The sequence below is a fragment of the Copidosoma floridanum genome, unplaced genomic scaffold (genome assembly GCF_036245765.1).
Source record: "Copidosoma floridanum isolate Cflo_tuat_1 unplaced genomic scaffold, Cflo_Japanese_pri ptg000001l, whole genome shotgun sequence".
NCBI classification, from domain to species: domain Eukaryota; kingdom Metazoa; phylum Arthropoda; class Insecta; order Hymenoptera; family Encyrtidae; genus Copidosoma; species Copidosoma floridanum.
Window position 1 is genome coordinate 17,695,320 of NW_028321878.1, and position 22,706 is coordinate 17,718,025.

The 22,706-nt window shown below is 39.5% G+C and overlaps 2 protein-coding genes across 3 annotated transcripts in view; one reads left to right on the plus strand and one right to left on the minus strand.

The window, feature by feature from the left end:
* dac (dachshund family transcription factor) overlaps positions 1-22,706 on the minus strand; it is a 392,393-nt gene that overhangs the window by 40,173 nt on the left and 329,514 nt on the right. The gene's annotated exons all lie outside the window — the stretch shown is intronic.
* Positions 1,204-4,713, plus strand: LOC111643818 (bone morphogenetic protein 7-like). The gene is made up of 7 exons (XM_089598697.1): positions 1,204-1,362; positions 1,453-1,591; positions 1,676-1,827; positions 1,908-2,009; positions 2,103-2,313; positions 2,921-3,243; positions 4,507-4,713. Exons 1-7 carry the CDS (start codon positions 1,204-1,206, stop codon positions 4,681-4,683), a joined length of 1,263 nt encoding a protein of 420 aa, XP_089454823.1. The 3' UTR covers positions 4,684-4,713.

A 22,706-nucleotide genomic window follows, 5' to 3' on the forward strand; every position in this document is an offset into this window, starting at 1 on the left:
TGTGAGAAATATACTATTCTACTTTCTTTTGTTTTATAAACTGTTTCTCTCTCATACTGTATTTTTATAATCGTTCACTAAATACTTGATCGAAGAACAAACTTACACATAAATACAGACTAGTAGATGACATCCAACGATGGAGAAATTTTTTATTTCGACGCATTCTTAAAAAAACAGACCTCAAAGAAGCTCTGACGAGAAAAAAACTCTAGATAATATATTGCCGAGTAGGATTCCATGTAATCTTCCTTAGCACCCACAATCCACAATTTTTAGATAAGGCAGATTGGAACTAAAATTTTTTTTCATCAATAAAACGTTTCTAAATGCTATACAGCAAATCAGCAAGTTTTAATGCACGATTCTTAAAATACATTTACATTTTATACTACTATATATATTTCACTATTCAAATTTTTATAAAACGACATGAAAATTTTGGCGTTAGTGTTACATGAAAAAAAAAGACGAAAAACCACCAAAACAAGAAGAATATTTTTTGCTTGTTGCTGAAAAAAATTTAATGGTAAATACAAAAATTTGAATGTACATTTCGATTCTAGTAACGGGTAAGAGGTATATGATCTACGTCTTGAAAACCTAAGAAATATGAATAATGAAAAGTAAAAAATCCTTCATATAAAAGTCACACGAAAATATTATGAAATGTGACCAGGTATAAAGCTTCAAAATAAATATCAAATGTTTAAAAGAAAAACTAAATGTAGATAACTACTATGTAGGTAGGTATATTTCATTTGAGAAGGCAAAACTTTAAATTTAGTAAAGAAATTTTTTACACTAATAATATAGTACTATTGTACATTAAATTAAAATCTTAAGGAAAAAAAATAACTAGACTTGTACATTGAGACTTGCACTTATCAAAACTATTATTTTCTCGTTAGTGCCTACAAGACAATACAACCGATTGGATACAGTCCCCACACATTTTTACAGGCTAAATGTTCTTCTACACATTCACATACAAGTAGATGTATAGAAACAGGCATTTACAGTATTTCAGATTTTCAGTACTACACGGGCATCCGTGTCAGCAAGTAAAGTTTACAAAACGCGTACCACCAATATTTTACTGCAATTATCCCATTTCTATTCAAATAATTCCTGTCATTTTTTTTTCTTTTTTTCAAAATTTAAGTGCTGGCAATATTAAGATCACTCTTTTCGGGAGCAAAAATGAGGGGCAAAAAAATAGTTGCTATTTCGTCGATTATGACATTTTTAATTTTAACCATAAGCAGTACAACTAATGCTGAAAACCAATGTGGAGCTACAGTAAATGACTCAATGGATGAATCAAACGATTCCCTACAAGAGTTAAAAAAATTAAGAGAGGTAACTTCTTTAAACTAGCAACTTCAGGTCATTTTGTTACTAAGATTGATTTTTTCCGTATTTTTTGATGTTTTTTATGTTTTTACAAAGAAATTCGGTAATTCTGGACCTCTGAGTTACAACGAAACTATGCCACAGTACATGCTGGGACTTTATATTTTGAGAACCAAAAGTGACTGGCCATTGGTGCCCTTCAACGCTAAAACTGTGCGTTGTTTGATTGAAAAACGTAAGTATTTTTTTTTTTACTAAGGACATAAACACAAAAGAATAGTCGTGATATTTGAATTTGGTATTATACTACTGTTTACAGCTGTCAAAAACACAACTTCCAAATTATTTTTCTTCGATACTGTGGACTCGACGTACAATAAATCGTTACTAGGAGCTCAAATCCATCTGTACCGCGAACACTCGTTGACTTCGACGGAAAATCTTCCAGTTTCTTCTCCTACCTACTATGAAGTAACTACTACAGGAGAAGAGATAAATCGGCGGCAAACAGATTTTTCATTAATTTACTAATTTTACTATTATTTTAACAGTTTAGCGTTTATCAAGTGCAGTCGAATGAAACTCTGGATGATCCCGTTTTCCACAAGCTATTGGATAAGCACACCATTGCAGCTAACGTTTCAAGTTGGCTGGTAAGTTTTTCAGCTAATTGAAATTACGAAATCGAAACGCTTTTGCATTTTTAATATCTTTTTGTATTTGTAAATCCAATGTGCTTCCGGAAGGTGTTTGATGTCACCCCAGCCGTGGTTTCGTGGCTTTCTGGAGAACATCCGAATCTAGGACTGATTGTTGTTGCAACAACTGAATCCGGTGACCACGTGCAAGTGGACTTTGTACGTCGAAACAAAGAACCTGCGGACGACAAGTCACCAATTCTCGTGATATTTAATCACGATGACTATAGTACATCGGAATTTGAAAGTAATAAAGCTGGTGGGTAACTTTTCTTTATATTTTATCAAACAATTAGGCAAACTATCTACATCCTGTAGGAGATAATACCTACTCGCAGCTAAAAACTTTATATTAATAATATAAGGTGTTAAATTTCCATTTAAACGTAATAAAACTTTTGAAAGATAATTATTTATAGCAGAATGTAAAAATAAATTAAGACCTTATGATTTCATAGTGCATACCCCGTATACTAAACATTTTCCAAGGAAGCTGCACAATAAGAAGAAAAAGTAACAGGATTTCTTACCGTAAAAGCAACAACAAAGTTGTGATTAATCAATTTCGACTACAATTTTAACCATACTTTTACTCTGTTTTTTTTTTATTATGAAAAATAAGTATCTCCGTTATAGCTAAATTTTTTACCTGACAACTAGGATAATTTTCTTCTTGCTCGAAAAAAACATGATGTGAAACGTCGTTAATAGATCGTTAAAAATATAGATGCTTAAACTATTCATAACTTAAGATTATTAATGAGATGATAGTGACATAAAATTAAAATACTACACTAGACAATAAGTTAACACACAAGATCACACAAGCTTCAATGTTCTTAATTGACTTTGAAATTTGTTTTTAGGCTTCACCTCAAAGCAGATACAGAAAAAGGAATCATTAAAAATCTACGAGCATGCAATTAAACACCCAGAATTTCATGTGCATCGAGGAAAAGGGGAAATGCGTGAAGAAGAAAAAACACCATTCGTTAAACCAACTACATTGACCAGAAATCGAAGATCCGTAGACAAAGACAATAGTCCATGTGCAATGCATAACTATACTATCAACTTCGAAGATATTGGATTCGACTTTATTATCGCACCCAAGACATATGATACGCATGAATGCCGAGGATACTGCAAACAAAACGTGAAGACTTTTACGAATCACGACTTATTACAAGTAAGTTTTTCTCAAAAACTAAAGAATTGAAATCATTTTTTTAAAAGTATTTTTTATGACACGTCTCACTCATTGGATCTTTTAATTCATTCTTACATTAAAAACTTTCACTACACACATGTTTTTCTGATAGATATTGTTGAAACTTCAAACGTATGTTTATTATACCATAAACACATCCCAGACAAATTTTAAAATCGTTTAACTACGTCTACTATTTTTTATGTGTGTAACTATAAAAAAATAGTCATTTTCCTACCTTGGGCGTTTTTGAGAGGCTGGTGTGCCCTCGGTAGAAAAAATAGCATTCGCACATAAGCGCCATCGCTCCGTGGCTACCTTACGTCGCTCAGGCCCTGCTTCGCAGGTCCCTTGGGCCACAAAATAGCCCCGGAGACAATGGCACTTATTCGATGAAAACTACTATTTACATGGTACTTTATAAATTAGTCACGTAAAATTTTAACTGTAAAAGTTTGGGTAGAGATAATCTGTAGAAATCTTTCAATTTTTTTTTTCTATGATAGGATACCATTAGATAAAAATTGTTATAAATTTTTTAATGAATCCAAAAGTTGATTTTTTAGTAAAATGAGAAAGGTTGCAGTATTACTGCATAACAGCGCTCCCCTCACTTTTCTCAATTTTTCCCCCTCACTGTAATAAACGTCCTTAATGTTCTTATCAAGTTTTACTTACTTTTAGTACACGTATTATGTCAAAATTTCTAAAAAATTACAACTTCTGATTTTACCAATTTTAGAATGTATTAAGATTTTCTCTGATTTTTTGACTTTTAAATAACTTCCATCACATTTTTACTTTGGACATGTTTATTATTTACTTTTTCTGGTCACCTATTTCAAGGTCAATTTAAATTAAATTTTGGAGTTTGGTGCGGACATCACTATTCCTTTACGCTACATTTTTTCTCAGAATAAGCTGTATTAGCCAAAATATACTACAAATAAGGTCGTGAATTAATATGTTTCAACTGCGAGCTACGTAAAAATCCAGCAGTGTTAACTTCTGTAGCCGATGATTTTCAGGCATGTCAGAACAACTACCTTTTCTTCTACTGCCAACTTTTACACCTCGATAACCTACAACTACTTTTTCGTCGATTTCTCTCCTTTTCAAAAATGATTTTAACCCACTCCTTTTTCTCTGCCTAAAAATTTAACTTTTTAAGAATAAATGCCTTGTTATTCCTTATACATTGTTTAAAAAAAATTTATGATTTTGTACGTTTTTATTTTTTAGGAAATCTTTGATAGTGCCATCCCTGATCTTGAAGTGAGAAATACGTGCTGTGCTCCTACGCATATGAGCAACCTCACAGCTCTTATCTTTGATTACTACTATAATATATTATTTACAACGATATCAGACGTTGGGGTTGAAAGGTGCAGCTGTCAAAGAAGTGTGGATCGTTTTTGACCTGGTTTGTGAGAAAATTTGCTCGTTATTCGGATCAACCATGAGTTGTTATTACAACAATGATATTACAGAAACAAGTTATTATCAATGCTTGTTGAAACATCTGTTTTTACAACAAAAAAAAAATTTTTTTTTTCGTAACATTTAAAATCGTTTTCAATGTAATATTTTGTACCTACTTTTATGTCGACAAAAACTTGTAACAATGATTTATACAACACAAAATAAATAATTACTATCTTACTAATTAAAAAAAATGAGTTAGGTTGTCAATTGGATGTGGCTGAACTTGTTTCATAAAATGGCGTCCCAACCCCTATTTTATTGTTGATTTTTTTATTTACACACTTAGTACCACGCATATGATAAGAGCTTTATCAAAAACAATAGTAAAGGTCGAGTAAAAAAATTTCTGCGAATCTGTAGGCACAAATCTACTTTGAATTTATGTTGCGTGTTGTATGAACTCTTACCTTATTTCCTACCTGACCTACCGCTGTTTTGCAATTCAGTTTAGTATTGCGATTTTTGCGCCGAACTCTTCGTTATAGATATGGATAAAACTGTTATTAAATATTATAAAGTATACTGAGTGACCGAATTATTTAAATGGAAATTATTTAATTAAGTTGAACGGCGCTTCTGTGACGAAAATTACTATTTATTTGATTCGAAGAATTGGGTCGCTCGATGTCATGAAAAATCAGATTTTCACTACATTTTGTAGTTTAACTTAGTATTTGAAAATAACTACTAAAAAATACGGTGATTACTGAATACGCCTTTACAGTCAAAGAACCAAAAAATCAAAGATAAATAAAGCAAACAAGAGATTTACGTTTTAACGCCACTAAGGAAAAAGTTTTTTTTTTTTTTTTTTTAAATTAATGCTGAAAATCAACCTGCTCCAAAAAAAAGACAATTCTGCAAAACAACTGAATTAACATTGACGTAAATAAGATCTAAGTAGCAGGTGGTAGACGTTTGACCTCCATGAAGATCGGCTAACCAAGCGAAAGAGAATCTTTTGACCAGCAAGTATCGCGTTTCGGGCTTCGAAGCTCTTAGCAAAGGATATCGATGGGACCAAATAACTGAAAAAGTGTAAGACAAGTCTCGGCTGCTTTGCAGATGCGAGCACGACTATGCGATGTCATAGGAGCGAAATTGATCGCGGGCCCTCTTTTTGGCTTTTGAATTTGCCAATCTAAATCGAGCGCGTCTCGAGTTCCACGCGAAGAAGGAGAGAAAAAGAGAAAGGCTGTTTCTACGAATGGTTTTACGGCGCGGTCCAGACCCATACGATTGCATGGTTTGCAACAGGACATGTTTTATCGGAGAAAGCAAAAACTATGGTTTGTTTTTCGACTTGTGTCATTTATAAACTCCTAGTCAGTATAGGTGTTCAAGTAATTCAACTGTTCTAGAAACACAAGATCTACTTTCTTGTCGTTAAAAAAAACATCTCAACATTATTTTCAATATAATCTGAACGAAATGTTATTTTTGATTTGTTTTTTCAAACATAATCAAGCCCAGTTTTATATTTTTTTTTATTATTCTGGTGGCAGAGTAAAACAAACTCCAAACTTTTTTTTAACGTATTATTTATTACATATATTTAAAAGCATAAAAATTTTTTCGTGAAGTTATGAAAAAAATTCTATTTGTCGAAAACGTCGATGTTACCTAGCCATGAACATACTGTTTTCATGTTCATATGGTTTTTTAAAAAACTAATGTTATAGTACACTTTTTGTGCAAGATGCCATAAAAAGAGTGTATTACTACGTCTATTGTTTGCATCTTGTCTTAGTTCTGGTGTACGTATACACAGGAGGACATTATTCTCAAAGTACAAACGAGCCCCTTGGGGATAGCAAAACCAATAAAGTAATGGCTGAGCTGCTGTAGACTGTGATGCGTCTTGTCTTATAATTTTTTTTGCTTGGATGTCTCTTTATTTAGTAAACAAACAGCAGACCGATGATGGGCGGAGAGGCCAACATCAAAATATCCATGACAGCCTGCGATCAAATCGACAATCGAATGATGTATTTCTTCATTTTCTTGAGTGCCGCGAGTAAGTTGTCTATACTGTTTGTATAGGTGCACACAGACGACTCGTCCCAAGAATTGTATATTAAGAGATTACTCGAACTGTTCGAAGGTGGGCCCTGATGTCTCATGCTAACCCCCTTTCTTATTTGCTTTGAGTTATTGGATCGTACAAAGGTACAAAAAGCCGATGGGTCATCGATAGATTTTGGATCGAATAATTTAAAAAGTAAGACACCAATTCGAAATATTTTGGATGGGACTGGAAAATCGAGTATAGTCAAACTCACGTGGGTCTACTAGTTTTCACTACGCCAATTATTATAAAAACACCCCATAGAGTTCCAATTTCCTTTGCAAAAAAAAATGACAATGGGAACGAAGCGCTTTCTCCCATTTTCGTACATTCCCGAGATCGTATAATGATTCCAACCGAACAACTCGAGCGACAGTTGGCGGTTCTTCCACTCGGGCAACATCGACAGATCCTGGGAAAGACTCACCGATGAATAAGTCCGGCTCGCCGAAATTCAGGGCTTCTCCTCCCGCTTGTCGGGCTTCGGCTTGCGATTCCCCGAATTCCTCCCACCCACCTTCATCCTCCTCGCCAATGGAGTTCCGCGTGCGCGACACCGCGTCGAAGGCGCGTAATTGTGTCAAAGCTCATCGCGAAATTTCAATCACAGGCGTCTTGAAGCGATTCACCCCACGCACCCTTATTTTCCCCTCACCATCACGGGCATCGAAGCATTATGTACATTTTCTCTTTTTCCTCCAACCCTTTGTCCCTTGCCCCTTCGCGTGTACTCCGCAGAGACGACGGTGGTCGCGCAGTTATTAATATTTGCCGACAATTACCGGAGGGTGTTACAACTCTCGCCCTTAATTCGGCATTCCCGGGACCAAGACACGTTCGAGGAATAGCCCTTCATCCTGCTCGGCAAGCTCCGATTTGATTGTCCTCTGTGCTTGCCTTCCACTCTTCTACGCGCTGGGTCGAAAAACTTTGTTCGCACCGACTTGCGTTTAGCTGCAATGTTTGTCGAAAATTCAAGTGTATAATTTATTTGATGGTGGTACTTGACGGAATTCGTGAAATTTTATGGTCACCTTTATTACTTGGATATACAATGGGAAATCCAGGTGAGTTAAAGTACACGTTTGTAGCGAGTAAGAGAAACCAAATTGAGGCTTCGTTATTTATTTCACCTGTTCTATTCAACTAAACTATTATTTTTCTTCAACAATTGACATGAGACGGCTGTAGAGAGTAAAATATTTTTATCACAGATTTTACGCACTCGTAAGCAGGTGAAGTGTGTGACAGCCACGTTTTTTCACTCCATAGCTTTCCTATATTGATTTTTCCCATTAAAAAGTGTTAAATTTAATGGAACTGGTTAACCACTTGTTGGATAATAGCTTTAGTTGTCCTTGAGATTATTATCCATACCACCACAATGAGTTTTATAAAAAACAAAAATTTCAACTTTACGCTTGGATTTACAGTGTATCTATACACGTGCAATCCTAACTTTGGTGACATTTGAAATGTTTTATCATATTCTAGATATCAAGATTTTCATTCCACTGATGGTTGTCCTGCTAAACTTATGATGAAGTGGTCGATAAATAATATCGAAAAAAAAATCCCGATGATCATCATCGCTTAGGCGTTTAGTTTGAATGTGTAACCCCCCGGAAAAGGCAATAAGGGATCGATTAAACGACGGTCTCTCGAGTTTCCCCGAATAAACTCCGCTATACGGGGACGTTTGATACGGAAATCCGATATCATCGACGCTGACTCCTCGGTCGTGGAGAGCAGTGTGTGCTCCTCTTTCGGAGGCGAAACATGATCCTCAGCCTCCCAACTTGAGACTGACCATCCCTCTCGGAAGCAGCAACACCGGCGTCCATACGTATACGCCCTGGACTCATCAACACCACGGGAGCACCCCCCCATTACCCTCGAGAGCTTTCTCAAGGTGAAACCAAACGTCTCTCCTTTCTTAGTGCCCGCGCGAGGTAAACGCGCGCCGCAGAACTGGTACACGCGCAGTAAGTGTATGTATACGTATGAACGCGTGGTCCGTGGGTTGTTGTTCTCGTTTTGCGTACAACGGAAATCGAAGAGGGAGAGCCAGGGGACGGTCAAATGCGTTTTGCATCTAAGACGCCGGGGCGAGTTTAATTACAGAGCTTTGGTTGCTGTTCGCCACTGGCTCTCTCTCGCCCTTTACTCATCGGGCCTCCTGTGTACAAGAGGAGGAGGAGGAAAGGAAACGAGAGAACCCCACGACTGCTGTTACACGTTAGACCCGCGTGTATACGGGGATGGTGCCGGGCGGAGGAGGACTTGACCGTCAGCCTGCGGCTGGATTTGCAAAATTTAGATAGAGAGGAGTAGGTGTAGGTGTGTGCGCTGGACCAAGAAAACTCGGCCCCTACGGCTAGCCGTGCAGATTGCGCTCACGAACTATTGGATTTCGTCGGCAGACGTATACGGGGGGTGGGGGGCCAGGCTGACGATTATTGAGACGTGACGAGTTTATCGCTCCGGTGTTATATTATGTGAGTTTCGAGTTTGATTTGTGACGCCCGGGTGATGGACATTTTTGGTCTTTAGGTCACTTTTGATCAATGAAAATGGGAGGCAGTTTCTCGATACGATCGAGTTGGATTGCCAATTGGTCACTCTTGTTTTGTTAATGTAAGGGCGGTCTTACTAAGGATGGGGACCTTGGTTTTCAATTTTTCAAGGGTGCTCGCCTCTTGACGAACTTAAGACAACTGTAACTACTACAAAAAAAGGTTTTTTTTTTCTCAGGGTGTTACATAACTCGCCGTTACTTGAAGTTCTCTGAATCTTATTCAGTATGGTTATTAACAGGAGAAAGTTTTTTGTGGACAAACATATTTTCTGCCAGAATGTAACGCTTCCTATAGTCGAAATTGTGTGTACAGCGATGCTTCGAAGTAGTTTTTCGTCCAAATATTTATAAAATTGTTGTCAATACTCTTTAGAAAAATTTAGACGCATCGTCGCTTGGGGGAAAGAAGCTCACATGTTGTATTTTTTCTAAGAACAGTCCCGTTTCGGATTATTTTTATTTTTGGGCCTTACTCCATTAATAGTCATAATGCCCTAGTGTTCGATAATCTGGAAAAATGTTTTTTTATGGAACATTAGCCATACGTGGTTACAACGTCGAGTGTTTTTTGAAAATAAATTTTTGTCTCGATCGATTGCGCTCTGAAATTATACATCCTGAGTGATGCAACATTAAAGCTCGAAATCGCGCGTACACTCGATTATTATCTTCGGGCTTTCGGAGTAATTTCTCATCGCAACCCATCTGAAATCGATTCTCTTACGAAGATAAAAAGAAAAAAGAAAAAAAAAAAAAAAACGAAATTGCATCCGATCGCGCAGTAATATCCAGTACTTAGCACCATTGGTTTTACCGAGAAACGCGCAAAGCACCCATTGGCCCCTGCATCGGTCTCGATTTAATTTTCACACACCCGCGTTACCGGAGAGCCCCGTACCCCGAGGGGCTTGTACTGCATATACACAGCAAAGGGAGGACAAGATACTCGTGTTCCCGAAAAAACCGCACGAGAGCAACGGCGTGTGTAAATCCCGAGCGGTGCGTTCAAACGCACCCACGGACCTCGAAAACCATGAAACCGCAGCTATAGTACGCCACGGAATCCGAGAAGCCGTATACTTTTTGACGCGTACGTGACACATTCGTACATACGTGCACTGTACGCAGTGACACAATGTCGAAACAAGCAAGAGCACCATCGGCCTATTCGTATAAAATAAATACGCCCAAAGAGTGATAATATTGAAAAACGACACGAGCGCGTCATCGTCATCCCGCTTTCAGAGGTGCAAGGGTGAGGGCGTTTATTTCTCGGCACCCTGCACTGGTGGCACACATACGCCCACGCAGAGTAGTCGCGATATCCCAGCGCCCGTACACAGAGTCAAGGTACGCAGGGACGGAAAAAGGGAGGGGTATAAAAGCCCATGGTATGACATTTTACAAAGGGTCTATCAAGCGAGGAGTAATGCCGATGACCAGTGGATATAGGCTGCTGACTCCCTGCAATTTCACTGTTCTCTCTTTTTCCTCTGCACGTATTCGCGTTCGGGTGGAGAGAGAAGGCCACGGAGGCCTTTCGCGATTTTTACGAGCTCCCCAGCCCTTTACAACAATCGAAACGTAATTTTCCACGGTGTATATATATACACACAGCGATGGCGTGGCTTTTATTACAAGGCCGGGGGTGGCCCGTACTGACCTCTTATCATTTCAGCTCAGCCCTAGGTGGTGTAACTCCGGTGTTATTGTTTTCGCTGGATTTCTCGGACTGTTGGCTCCTATATATTGTCGGAAGTTCCAACCAAGGAGGACAATACGGTGGAAGTGAAGGTAAAAAAAAAAAAAAAAAAAAATAGTTGGACGGAAGCTGTAAATTTTTCTCGAAGGACCGATCGATTCGATCGGGGAGCGAGGCGATATTGCCTCGAGTCTCCCTAAAACCTTGCTTCTCATCTTTGGGAGAGGATCATTAAAAACATCTCGGGAGAGTTTTGACGCTGTAGCGAGTACAAAGTTCCGCGCGGCTAATGAATAATAACTCCCCTAGGGGGTGAGGGTCGTAAAACTGGTGCTCGCTGTTTTCTCGAAAGCCCGAAAAAAAAAAAAATAGGATGCAAGCTTGTCCGTATGCTCTTAAATCAAATTCCGATTCCACGCTAAGAGAGTATATCCTATACACTGTATTCTCGACAGATACTGTAATATCGGCGCCAGGATTGTTTTTTCTCTTCTTCTCCGTGTAGGTGCGCACTCGGGGATCACTCCGCCGCGGTCCTTTGTCTTCTCGCTGCCTCCGGGGTGTGTTGGGGGGGGGGGGGGGGTGAGTTGTTGGTGCTGCGTGCGAATTGAATTCAAGAATTTATCGTGGCCAGGAGCTTCCGTTCGCCTCCGTCTTTTCTCCTCGGACGCGTAAAGAAGCTGGATTTACGAGGCGCGTTGTGTGTTCTTCGATGCGGCGGGGCTCGCTCGCTAATTGGATAGTCCCGGGCTCTCCTTCTTCTTGTTGCTTTTTTTCGGCAGCCACGGGATGAAGATAGAGGGACTCGCCTACTGTTTGGGGCTTCCGCTGTCCGTTTGCGAGCTTTACTTACATATATATACTCCAAGAGTAAAAGTGACCTCTGACTTCTTTCACTTTACAAGTAAATTGTCAAACAATATTCACTGTACTACATTGGGGTGAGCAAAATTAAGAACAGTTTCATAAACTCTATTTCATACACGAGATGTTGAATGCTTTGGCTTATTTTCAGTAGTAGAAAGCGATGGTAAATGTTGGATCAAGACAATATTACGTAATTGCAGTAAACAAATTAAAATTAGTTACGAGCATGATAAATTATGAGGCACTGAAGTTTCCAACAGTAGATACAATGTGTGATGGTGTGATTGTAGAAAATATAAATATAAATAATGGAAAAAAAAGAGATGGAACAGTTTATGTAACTTGATTGACGACTGTAATTATGACGAAACGGGGATTACAGCACTAAATACTAAAAATGTGGGATATTGTGGTGTAGGTGATAAACTGTTCTGTCGGGTCACTCTGAGCAAGATACAATATAATTGCAAATGGAACACGTAGCCATTTAGAAACGTATCACGAAGCGAAGCACGACCCTGACAACAGGTTAAGTATTTTATAGCTTCATTTTCAAATGCATGGGACAGTTGATGGTGCATTGAAAGGTGTGCAAATCATTCCAGATTAGCATGGCAAAGGGGCATACGGCAATAAGAAGAAGTCATACAACAAGGGCGTTCGTGGACCGGTATCGAATATACAAGTATGTCCCGAAAATACTCCTAGCACCTAGAAACCGATGATCAGATCAAAGCAATACGATGTGATGCATTTCTTGAACGCCAGCCAATATTTCCACTCTCTAAATTTGAAATAGTGATGAGTATACAACTTTTTCAAAAAAGAGCATGTACACTATAATTAAACAGTGAAACGGGCAATTCCACTATTTCAAAGTTGTATACTTATAACTTATTGTGAAACAGTGGATTTCACTGCAAAATAGTGAATATTCACTATTTCTATCAAGTTAACGTTCCACTATTTAAATTAACTAGTCAAATTATTGTTGGAATCACTCAAAAAAATTTCCTTCATTTGGATTAAGATCGTTAATTGGATTACTGATACATATTAAGATTTGAAATTCATAACGATTGGGCGTGAATAAACGATCCTCAACTTTCACTGTTTTGCCAGTAAAAATCTTGTTTAATTTCCCAAATAGTAAAATTTTCACTTTTTCAAATTCAGAGAGCATGTACAAGACAGACATAGTTAATGTATCTCGATCGATTAGCGTTGCTTAGCTTCAAACTAAATCAGCTAAATTTTTCTGACCCCCTATACCATCAACCATAAAATTTTATTTCCAATCGATTGAGACTTAGCTACGGAATATTTACGACAATCATTGATTATGCCTTTTATTTTAGGGTGCCAGAAATCACCCCCCGATATAACATACATAGTACTCATCGTACAAAGGTATTTTAATTGTAAGCGTAATAGTACAGTATTCACCCACGACATTTAATCAAAATCATCACCCAACCTGACACAAAAAACTCCCCGAACAACCTCACGAATCATCCGCTCTATCAACAATAATCATTCGACACTGAAAAAAACACAATGAAAAAAAAAACAAAATTGTTCTGGACCATCCAAGCGCTGACACGGCACGATCCAAAATCGAATCGCAGCAATCAAAAAGCCTTTAATAACAGCGTGCATTAAATTCCCTTTGAGCTCCACTCGCACTCTCGCCTCGCTCCATCCCCGAAACAATCGCGGGGCTCGCGCGTCTGGCGTTTTTCCATCTGCTCCATCGACGTGCCTGCGCCCGCGTATCTACCCTCGCTTGTTTAGATCCGAGCTCTCGACTGTTACGTACACACGGCACATGGACACAAGTCGGAGCACCTCTCTCTATCTCTCTCTCTCTCTCTGTGTGGAGCTATAGGCGCTTTATTGTTCGAGTTAATTGATGCGTTATGTTTGATGCCGGCGTGATAGCCATTGTGGGGCTCGGACCCTCCCATCTCCGGCTCCTATCGCCCCTCCTCCCTCTACCACTGATAACTGAGTTACCGACTGCGGTGTGAACGCCAGTGGAGGCGCACCGAGTGCACTCAGACCTAATTATCTCGAGCTCCCGATGATGCCGCGTTGCATTTTGCTACACTCCCCCGTCCCCTGGCCCATAAACTCGGACAACTGCAAATGCACTTTGCTTTGTCCCCGTGAAAACTCGAAATCCGATGGCCATCGTTGCATCGCTCCACCGGTTTAACGCGCTCCGGGCAGATAATTTTGGACGTACCTCGGTTCTTTCCTACAACCACGTGGGTAGCCATTCCAACGACGGATTCTGCCTTTTGTCCTAACTTACGAATACTCGACAAAAAATGATTTGGCATTCCACTATTAGCCAGAGACCATTGTCGTTTTACCTTGAAACCAATGAAAGCTAGAAAACTTTTCAAAAGTCCCGACACCAATTTGCAAACAGCCCACAGCTGGAAATCCAATTTCCGGGGGAAGTAAACGCCCGCAAAACCGTAACGTAATAGCTGGCCCTTGTCCCCCGAAGAAGCGTATATTTACATACGCTCGCGTGTACATATGAAGTATATATTCAAATGCCTAAGCTACCGCAAGGGAATCAATTATTCCCGCAATTAGGCGAAAGTTTGCCGGATCGCAGAGCCCGCGCAACGGACAATAGACAAATCCACCGCACCACGACCACCATCGCCGCAGTATCTCGGTTTTTGGATGCGCAGGGGTTTACGTACACACCGCGAATCCGCGATTTTCCGTCCTCGTCCAAATTGAATGAGAGGACGCGGACACAGAGAGGACATATATTATATACCCACATGCCCGGCAGTGGTATTAGAGGGTCCAACAACAACAATGTCGGCGGGTGTACCCTACTAATCTATTTCACAGCCGGCTCCCTCGGGGCCAACCCTTCGTCTCGGTCCCCCGTCTCATTCTTACGTGCACCATCGTCCAAGTGTTCCCCCGCATGTATATCTAGACGTTGGCTCTCGCATTACGTATGCATGTACGCGCGACGAGCATCTGCCGGCTACTCGCGTTTTCAACGTTATTGCTCGTTAGCGTCGTCGCGGCTGTTAGACAGAATGTACCGAGATGTCTGTCCTTTGCGAATCGATATGCGCCCCTTTTTCGTGGTAACTATGTATGTGCGTGTAATTCATGGTATACATATACAGGGAGTCTCGGCTCAGGTGGCAAACCAGCTCGTTAAGCTCGTTGATAGTCGTTGGTTACGACTATGCGCACCGCCGAGTCGACGACTACTTACGTCCGGGCCTTTCTCGGAGATTGCTGGGATGGAGCGAGCAGGCAGAGTTTCGCGTTGGCTTGTTCGCGAAAGTCAACGAGAGGATTTTTGGAGGATGGAGGGTAATCGATCCAACGAGAGGGAAGCGGACCTGCCGAATGTATACGTGATGCATATTTTTTCCTCGTAAAGGGATGCAAAAACCACAACCGGATAGGATAGATATATACGTGTAGCTGATGGATCGAGGACAATAATTCTTTGTGTGTGATACGAGTAGCCGATCACCACGGCCTCTCGTGACGAATCTTAGTAAAGTGCGTATATATACGCGTACAGCACAAAGAGTATAAAGTATACGAGAGAGGATCGAAGAGATGAAAAAGCAATTTCCAGTATGTCGCCCTCGAGCTATACAGAACAGTACCTTCTTCCAGCTTGGATGCTTCAGCGATAAGGTGAGAGAGAGGGAAGGAGCGATACTAATGCAGAGCACGTGAGCAACTTTGTGTTTTTTTATCTCAACGCGATGCCGCAGTTTTTGCCGGATGTGCTTCTGTTGTGTGTCTTTATTGCAACTTTTTCGACAGATTTTGTATAAAACCATCCGTACCACACGAATAATTCATGAAATGAGTGAAAAGTAACTTTTAGAATCTTGAAAATGTTTCATTTCCCTTTTTTTGCTTCTCTTAAAAAACAAACAGATCAGTATTGATGCATCGAGTTGAATACGCGATTTATCTCATAGTGACGTTTCGTTGGAACATTTATAGTCCCTTCAAACACCGTGCCACTGTATAAACAAGTAAAAATTTTCTTTTCAAGGATAACCTCAGCATATAGAGATGACGTAGTTGAAAGTAATTAATAAAAATATCACAATTGTTCTAGAAAAGTATCACAATTGATAAATATAAAGCATCCTGCACAACTAATAGTTTTCGCAGTCATTTGACTTCAATTAACATCATCAGAAGTCAATAGCAGTCACTAAATCAAAGGGTCTTCAGTAGATTTATTGCAAATTACCCATAGGCCAGGAGCATGGCCACTGTTGCTCTCATTTTACCCCCAAGACCCACGTTAAATCTTATGGAAGAAAATAGTTCAAGTGGCCGTCGTTGGCGAATTTACCCCCACAGCCAACCTCATGCATCCAGAGGTTATTGGAAATGTTTAAAACCCCTTGGAAATCTTCGATAGAAGCCTCGAAGAAACTTTGACATTTCCACCAACACCTCAAAGTGCGCATTAAAAGGCATGACCGTAAACTCTGCCGGATACAGAACATAAGGGCAAAGACATAATCTCAATGCCTTGAATCAAACATCAAGCAGCACGACAACGTCAAAACCAACTTCTCATCGACGGCAGTTTGTAAACTCTCTCGCATCATAATCGCGTACCTCCGCGTGCACACGCACGAACGACGTTGGTGCTCAAAAATTAATGGCAATTGAAAATTTCATGCAACGGCAGTGGCAGAACAACCCACTAAGACGTCGCCACCGCCAAGACGGAGTTCTCCCAACCTTTGCCCACACCCTCGAACAATACCAATCCCAGAACTATTCAAAATTCATCGGCACTCTCTACCTGTGTGTATATACACACACCATTCGATCTACGACCACATTGATGACGATGATGATGATTACTCCATGAAGCGTAATCCGTCGCTACCGCTGCGAGGAAAGCGTAAAGGGATCGGACGTATAATACGCATAACTGTAAATATTCCCGTTCCACAGAGAGGGGGCGGCTGTGTGCCCTTAATCCCCCTTAGGTCGAAGCCCGAGTGGTCTCCTTATCCATCTCGCGAGAGAGACAGAGAGCGAAGCAAGATTTCTCTCCGGGCACTTTGGAGCCGGGGCATGTTTGGCGCCTTGCGGTTGCCGTAATTACGAGGGCCTCCCCCCCGTGAGAAACCGCGAAACGTCTTAGAGGCCACGCCGGCGGCCTTCTCCTGTTAGCCGGCTTCCCCCCCTCTCGGACTCTCCGAGCCTTTTGGGATTTCGCGGGTCTCGCCGAGATTTCCCAGCCAGCGTCTTGGCATGCCCCTGTACTTATGGGCGAGGCTCTCGTGCTTCCTCCTTTGGGTATGTCGAGAGGGGCTTGGGACGTCTTGCTCTGCTCGTCGAGTGATATGGGGAGAGAGAGGCGCGCGAGTGCGATGATTACCTTATTAGATCGTTAATTGAACGCGCGCCTGTCTTATCGAGGAATTTTGAAGGATGTGAGTGCGGAACTTAGATTCGCTCGCTGCCTTTGAGACGTTGGAGCGTGAACGGGGGTGTTTTTTTGTACCCCATTGGCACTCGTCGTCGGGGATTGGAATTTACGAAACGAAGATTTAATGAAAACGTTTCTGTCTCTGGAGATTGTCGTTTTCGATGACTGTCATTTGAGCTCGAGCTTGTATCCCAAGTCATGCCATTACAGAAGCTTTTATCGAACATTGGAGGTTGCGAATGGATGGGTGTACGGTCATTCGGACAACGAGGGGACTTTACTCGTCGATTCGCACATTCGCTGGTTGAACGTTTCGACATGTCAGTCACTATTTACGGCGCGTTGTTTCTCTGTACGACGATAGTTTCTCGCACATACGTGAAGACCGTGCACTCATTTTTCATTGGAGTCACGTACTGGTCCAAATTATACATTTTACGCCTATGGTCACCTCATCGCGTGAGCCATAGAATTCGAAATTCGAGAAAAAGCGATTTTCTCCCAATCATTTTGCAACGAATTGAATAATTTCCATACGCAATGTGCAATAAAAGCAATGACTTGGACAAAGCCACTTTGCAGTCGCAACGCCGCGGCAGCACAGGCAGTCATTAAGCTCGTGCGGCCGAAACGCCCGACGACACGGTTCAACGCCCCCCTCTTCCGTCATCGCGGGATCAAGCGCGATTACGCGTCATCGTCATCGTCCTGCCGGTGCTCTCCCCCATCGGGCTTTATTAGTGGTCGATCTGACCAACAGCGGCGGTGGCAATCGGGTGTCGCAATGATTACAACCGAAAACATAATCGTTAACGCCTATATGCGAGCCCATTAACTCGCCTGCGCGCGACAGCCGTCCGCGAAATTGCGAGAGGAGAGGAGGCTGGTGGACCGCAGTCATCGTCGTCTATGGTCTATAAATTCATCGGCCAACGGCCTGATGGTTGTCCGCGTGAATTTGTAACGACGATGACGGGCTTTGAGCGCTGTACGTAGCTTGGTTGAAGGGGGAGGGGGGAGTGACCGATTGAACATTCATTGGGAATATCATTGGCAATAAACGTGAGATTCCAGGGACACTTTAGATCCATCGGCGTACATGCTTTTTTATTGAGGTACGACGCGTACAATGTAGCATGCGTGTATGTTATCATTTTTAGAAATCTTAATAGAGGAGGAAAATAAGTTTTTTTTTTTTTTCAATTTCGACATGCATGTCAAACTTGGTATCAGAAAAAAAATGAATGCAGTTTTACTAGTGTTTCTTGGGTGGTTTTAAAATATTTAAATTCATTCGAGGTCCAACTTTACTCTTAAAATATTATTTAATTGTGCACAATATTGAAGTCGTTTTTTCACTAGTACTTAAACAGATGGACAAAAATTTCACGTCAAATGTGAAAAAAATTAATCAAAGTAAGTAAAGAGTATTTCTCGTTTAGTTATCGATCAATCAAATCGGGATTATGGCAAAAACATGTTTAAAACAAGTGGCTAAAATGCAAATAAATTAACTTTGCATCCAAGGCATGAATGCCACATTTCTAACCTAAGAAAAAAGTATAACTATATTCGTACAATATTAAACAAATAATTTTGATTGATCAATATTTGCTTTATTCTGTTTTTAGCTATTTTAGTAAATTATCGTCACTTGAAAGTTGAAGCCAAAGAACAGATATTTTGACCGACTCATGTATTTTCTTCAATTTTCAAAGCATATTATACAAATCATCAAAAATTTCATAAAAATATATGGAAGGTTTTTTTTAAGATCCACAAATTTAGTGTTGATAACTTTGTCATATAATGTCAACTTTATACTATAGTTGTCAAAAACCTATTTTTTCTTAATATTATTTTTAAATGTTGGTTGCCTTCTATATCATAAGGATTGTAATTTAAACTTCACCCTGACAAAAGTAGAAGCAACTCGCATACATTGGTCTTGTCTAGAAAAAAAAAAAAAAAAAAAAAAGTTGAGGATTATCAGAAAAAATTTTCTAGTAAATGTGTTTTCTTATAAGCCACTGTACGTTTAAAATAATTTTATAAATGGATAATTTTACATGATCACTCAGATAGGAGCTTGTTTTTCAGATGCAGCTTAGATAAACATTTATGTTCTAAACCTGGATGGTTGACACTTATCTACACTCGATGATGGATAATAACTCTAATAAGATATTTAAAAAATTAAACAATAGTTGTAAAAAATCACTAGTTAAGTTGCTGCATTTGACACTATTAGTGATTAAAAAGAAAACCAATGAGGGATATGTACACGCTGGAAGCAGTTGAATTCATTGAGCAGGAAGCTTAAACTTTACCAATAGGAATTGACTGTTTGAATTTCCCGCTACGAATTAAACTACCCCAGTGCACCAATATTGTCAAGTTCTGGGAGTTGAAACCCAACATTTATATAAGTTGTTACACCAATGGCGATCGACTTTACGGTCGTTACCAAGGTACGTAGCATGTATACAGTTTTACAGATAGATTAATAGCAACAGCACATACAATTTTGGTGATGACCTCCCAGACGTTTTCATATTGAGCTTTACACCTTACAGCCCTCGTAGTTCCCAGTACACACGTTTTCAACTGTTGAAACGTGTATCGAAGAGTTTGTAAAAATACAAACTTTTTGGTACAACCGAAATGACTACTTCAGTTTATTACCCACACTATAACTGACTCAGTTTTGACACTTGATGGGTCAGCAACAGAGTTTTAACCGTAAACTCACAATAAAAAACGTACTTTACATAAGTATCACAGTCTCTAGATTTTAGTAAACTTTAAACCGAAGAATGCAAAAGATTTTTTCTAAATAGTTGAAAAAAATATTCACTTCAAAATCGTGGAAAGTGTCATTTCACAATCGTATAAGCACTTAACAAGTTTGTGCTACACCGTGAAGACAAATGTTGTTAACAGTAATACGTCTAACACATGATTTTTTTTTTTTTTTTTTGGCTTACAAAAACCGAAAAAAATACGCTTGAAAGTTACCTGACTGAAGCCCACACAGCTTACGCCCATTATTATACTATTAGCATATCTTGCCTATCACCGGACACTACAATAGAAATTCTTTAATTGGATGTAAAAGCATTGGCTTTTTTAACGTTGGACTGTACAGATGGTTGTTTTGTCTTCATCAACAAAAATTTAAAGTATACAATAGTCGTGGCAATATTTTAAAAGAATATTCAATGCATCCGGTGTACATCATATAATATTGAAAATATCTTTAAAATTAAACCATTCATTTTAGTGATTAAGGTGAAGTGAATTTTGCAGTAAATTTATGTACTCATTGAGATACAAGCTGGTAACGTCAATCATTCAGAAGTTGGATGGATATTCAATTTTTCAGAAAAAATTAATGCAGCATATACTTGAAGAATTCAACAATAATTTTTTAAGTGACTAGTGGAAATCGAGAACAAAAAGGTAAATTTTCTCAAGTTGTAAATAATAAAAATTCTTTGTACTATTCGTAACTTGGAGGACATAGTAAGAGGACGGGGTCAATTGTATAAAAAGGCACTTATGTCAATCAGTTACACGAAATATTGCAAGAAATAGTGCTAAGCTTCACGAGTTCGAATAAAACTTTTAACCTAAACTATTAAAATTGATTCTTACATTGTACCTGAAAATTGGTCAACCCTACTTGACAAAACAATGATATGAACTATTTTACTGGAGCGTACAGATTTTTTACATTTTTCATTCACCTTACTTTTTCATATATTTTTTTGTACTTATACATTATTCTTTTTTGAACGTATTTTTGACTACAATGATATGTAACTGCAATACTAGAAATCAAAGCCGTAGCTACTATTCTATGACTGTTTTATAACTGTTTTTAACATTTCCAAATTTTAATTCATCGATATCTAAGAAAACGCCCAAAATAAGCAAATCATATTCCCAAGTCTTGGATTAAATAATTTACATTTCTTAGTTTTTATGAGTATCTCTTCGGTGGTACTAAAACCGGAATGAATTTTTTGTAGTATTTGTCGATCCTATACTTACTAGGCCTAATATTGTCCTCAAAATGTTATAAAATTAAAAAAAATCACAAATATTTACAAGAGACTTATTCATTTTTGTTTTTGTTCTCTTTATTGTGCAGACTAGAAATCTTTTCAAAAGAAGACATCATGATGATAATTTTGAGAACATTCCTGTAACACCAAAAAAAATCAAGGACAACTACACTAGGAACAAATCTATATTTTTGCATACATTACATGTCTATTGAGACAGATTTTGGAAATAAGTTTGACATTAACAGTCAGGAATCCAGGATAATGGAAAGGGCTAGTGGCAACTCCTTAGAACGCTTACACTATTGCGACATATGCAGAAAGACTTTTTCTTCGGCTACTTATCTCACGATACACAATCGTACTCATACGGGCGAGAGGCCCTTTGGCTGCAAATTCTGTCCACAGACTTTTGTCTACAAGTCCAATCATACAAGGCATGAGCAGACCCATACGGGCGAGAGGCCCTTCGTCTGCAAATTCTGTCAGAAAACGTTTACATTAAAACATAATCTTAGAAGGCATGAGCGGACACATACGGGCGAGAGGCCCTTCGTCTGCAAATTCTGTCCACAGAATTTTGCCCAAAAGATCACTCTTATTAGGCACGAGCGAACACATACGGGCGAGAGGCCCTTTGGCTGCAAATTCTGTCCACAGACTTTTGCTAGCAAAACCAGTGTTGTAACGCACGAGCGAACACATACGGGCGAGAGGCCCTTCGTCTGCAAATTCTGTCCACAGACTTTTGCCCAAAAGATCACTCTTATTAGGCACGAGCAAAGACATACGGGCGAGAGGCCTTTCGTCTGCAAATTCTGTCAGAAAACGTTTATATCAAAACACCATCTTACAAAGCATGAACGAATCCATACGGGCGAGAGGCCCTTCGTCTGCAAATTCTGTCCACAGACTTTTGCCTGCAAGTCCAATCTTACAACGCATGAGCGGACCCATACGGGCGAGAGGCCCTTCGTCTGCAAATTCTGTCTACAGACTTTTGCCTGCAAGTCCAATCTTACAAGGCATGACCAGACCCATACGGGCGAGAGGCCCTTTGGCTGCAAATTCTGCCAGAAAACGTTTGATAGCGAATCTTGTCTTGTAAGGCATCAGCAAACTCAACATGTGATTGTGAAAATCTACCGCTGTGCTATGTGTCCACAAGCTTTTACAAAAAAAACTTATTTTAAGAG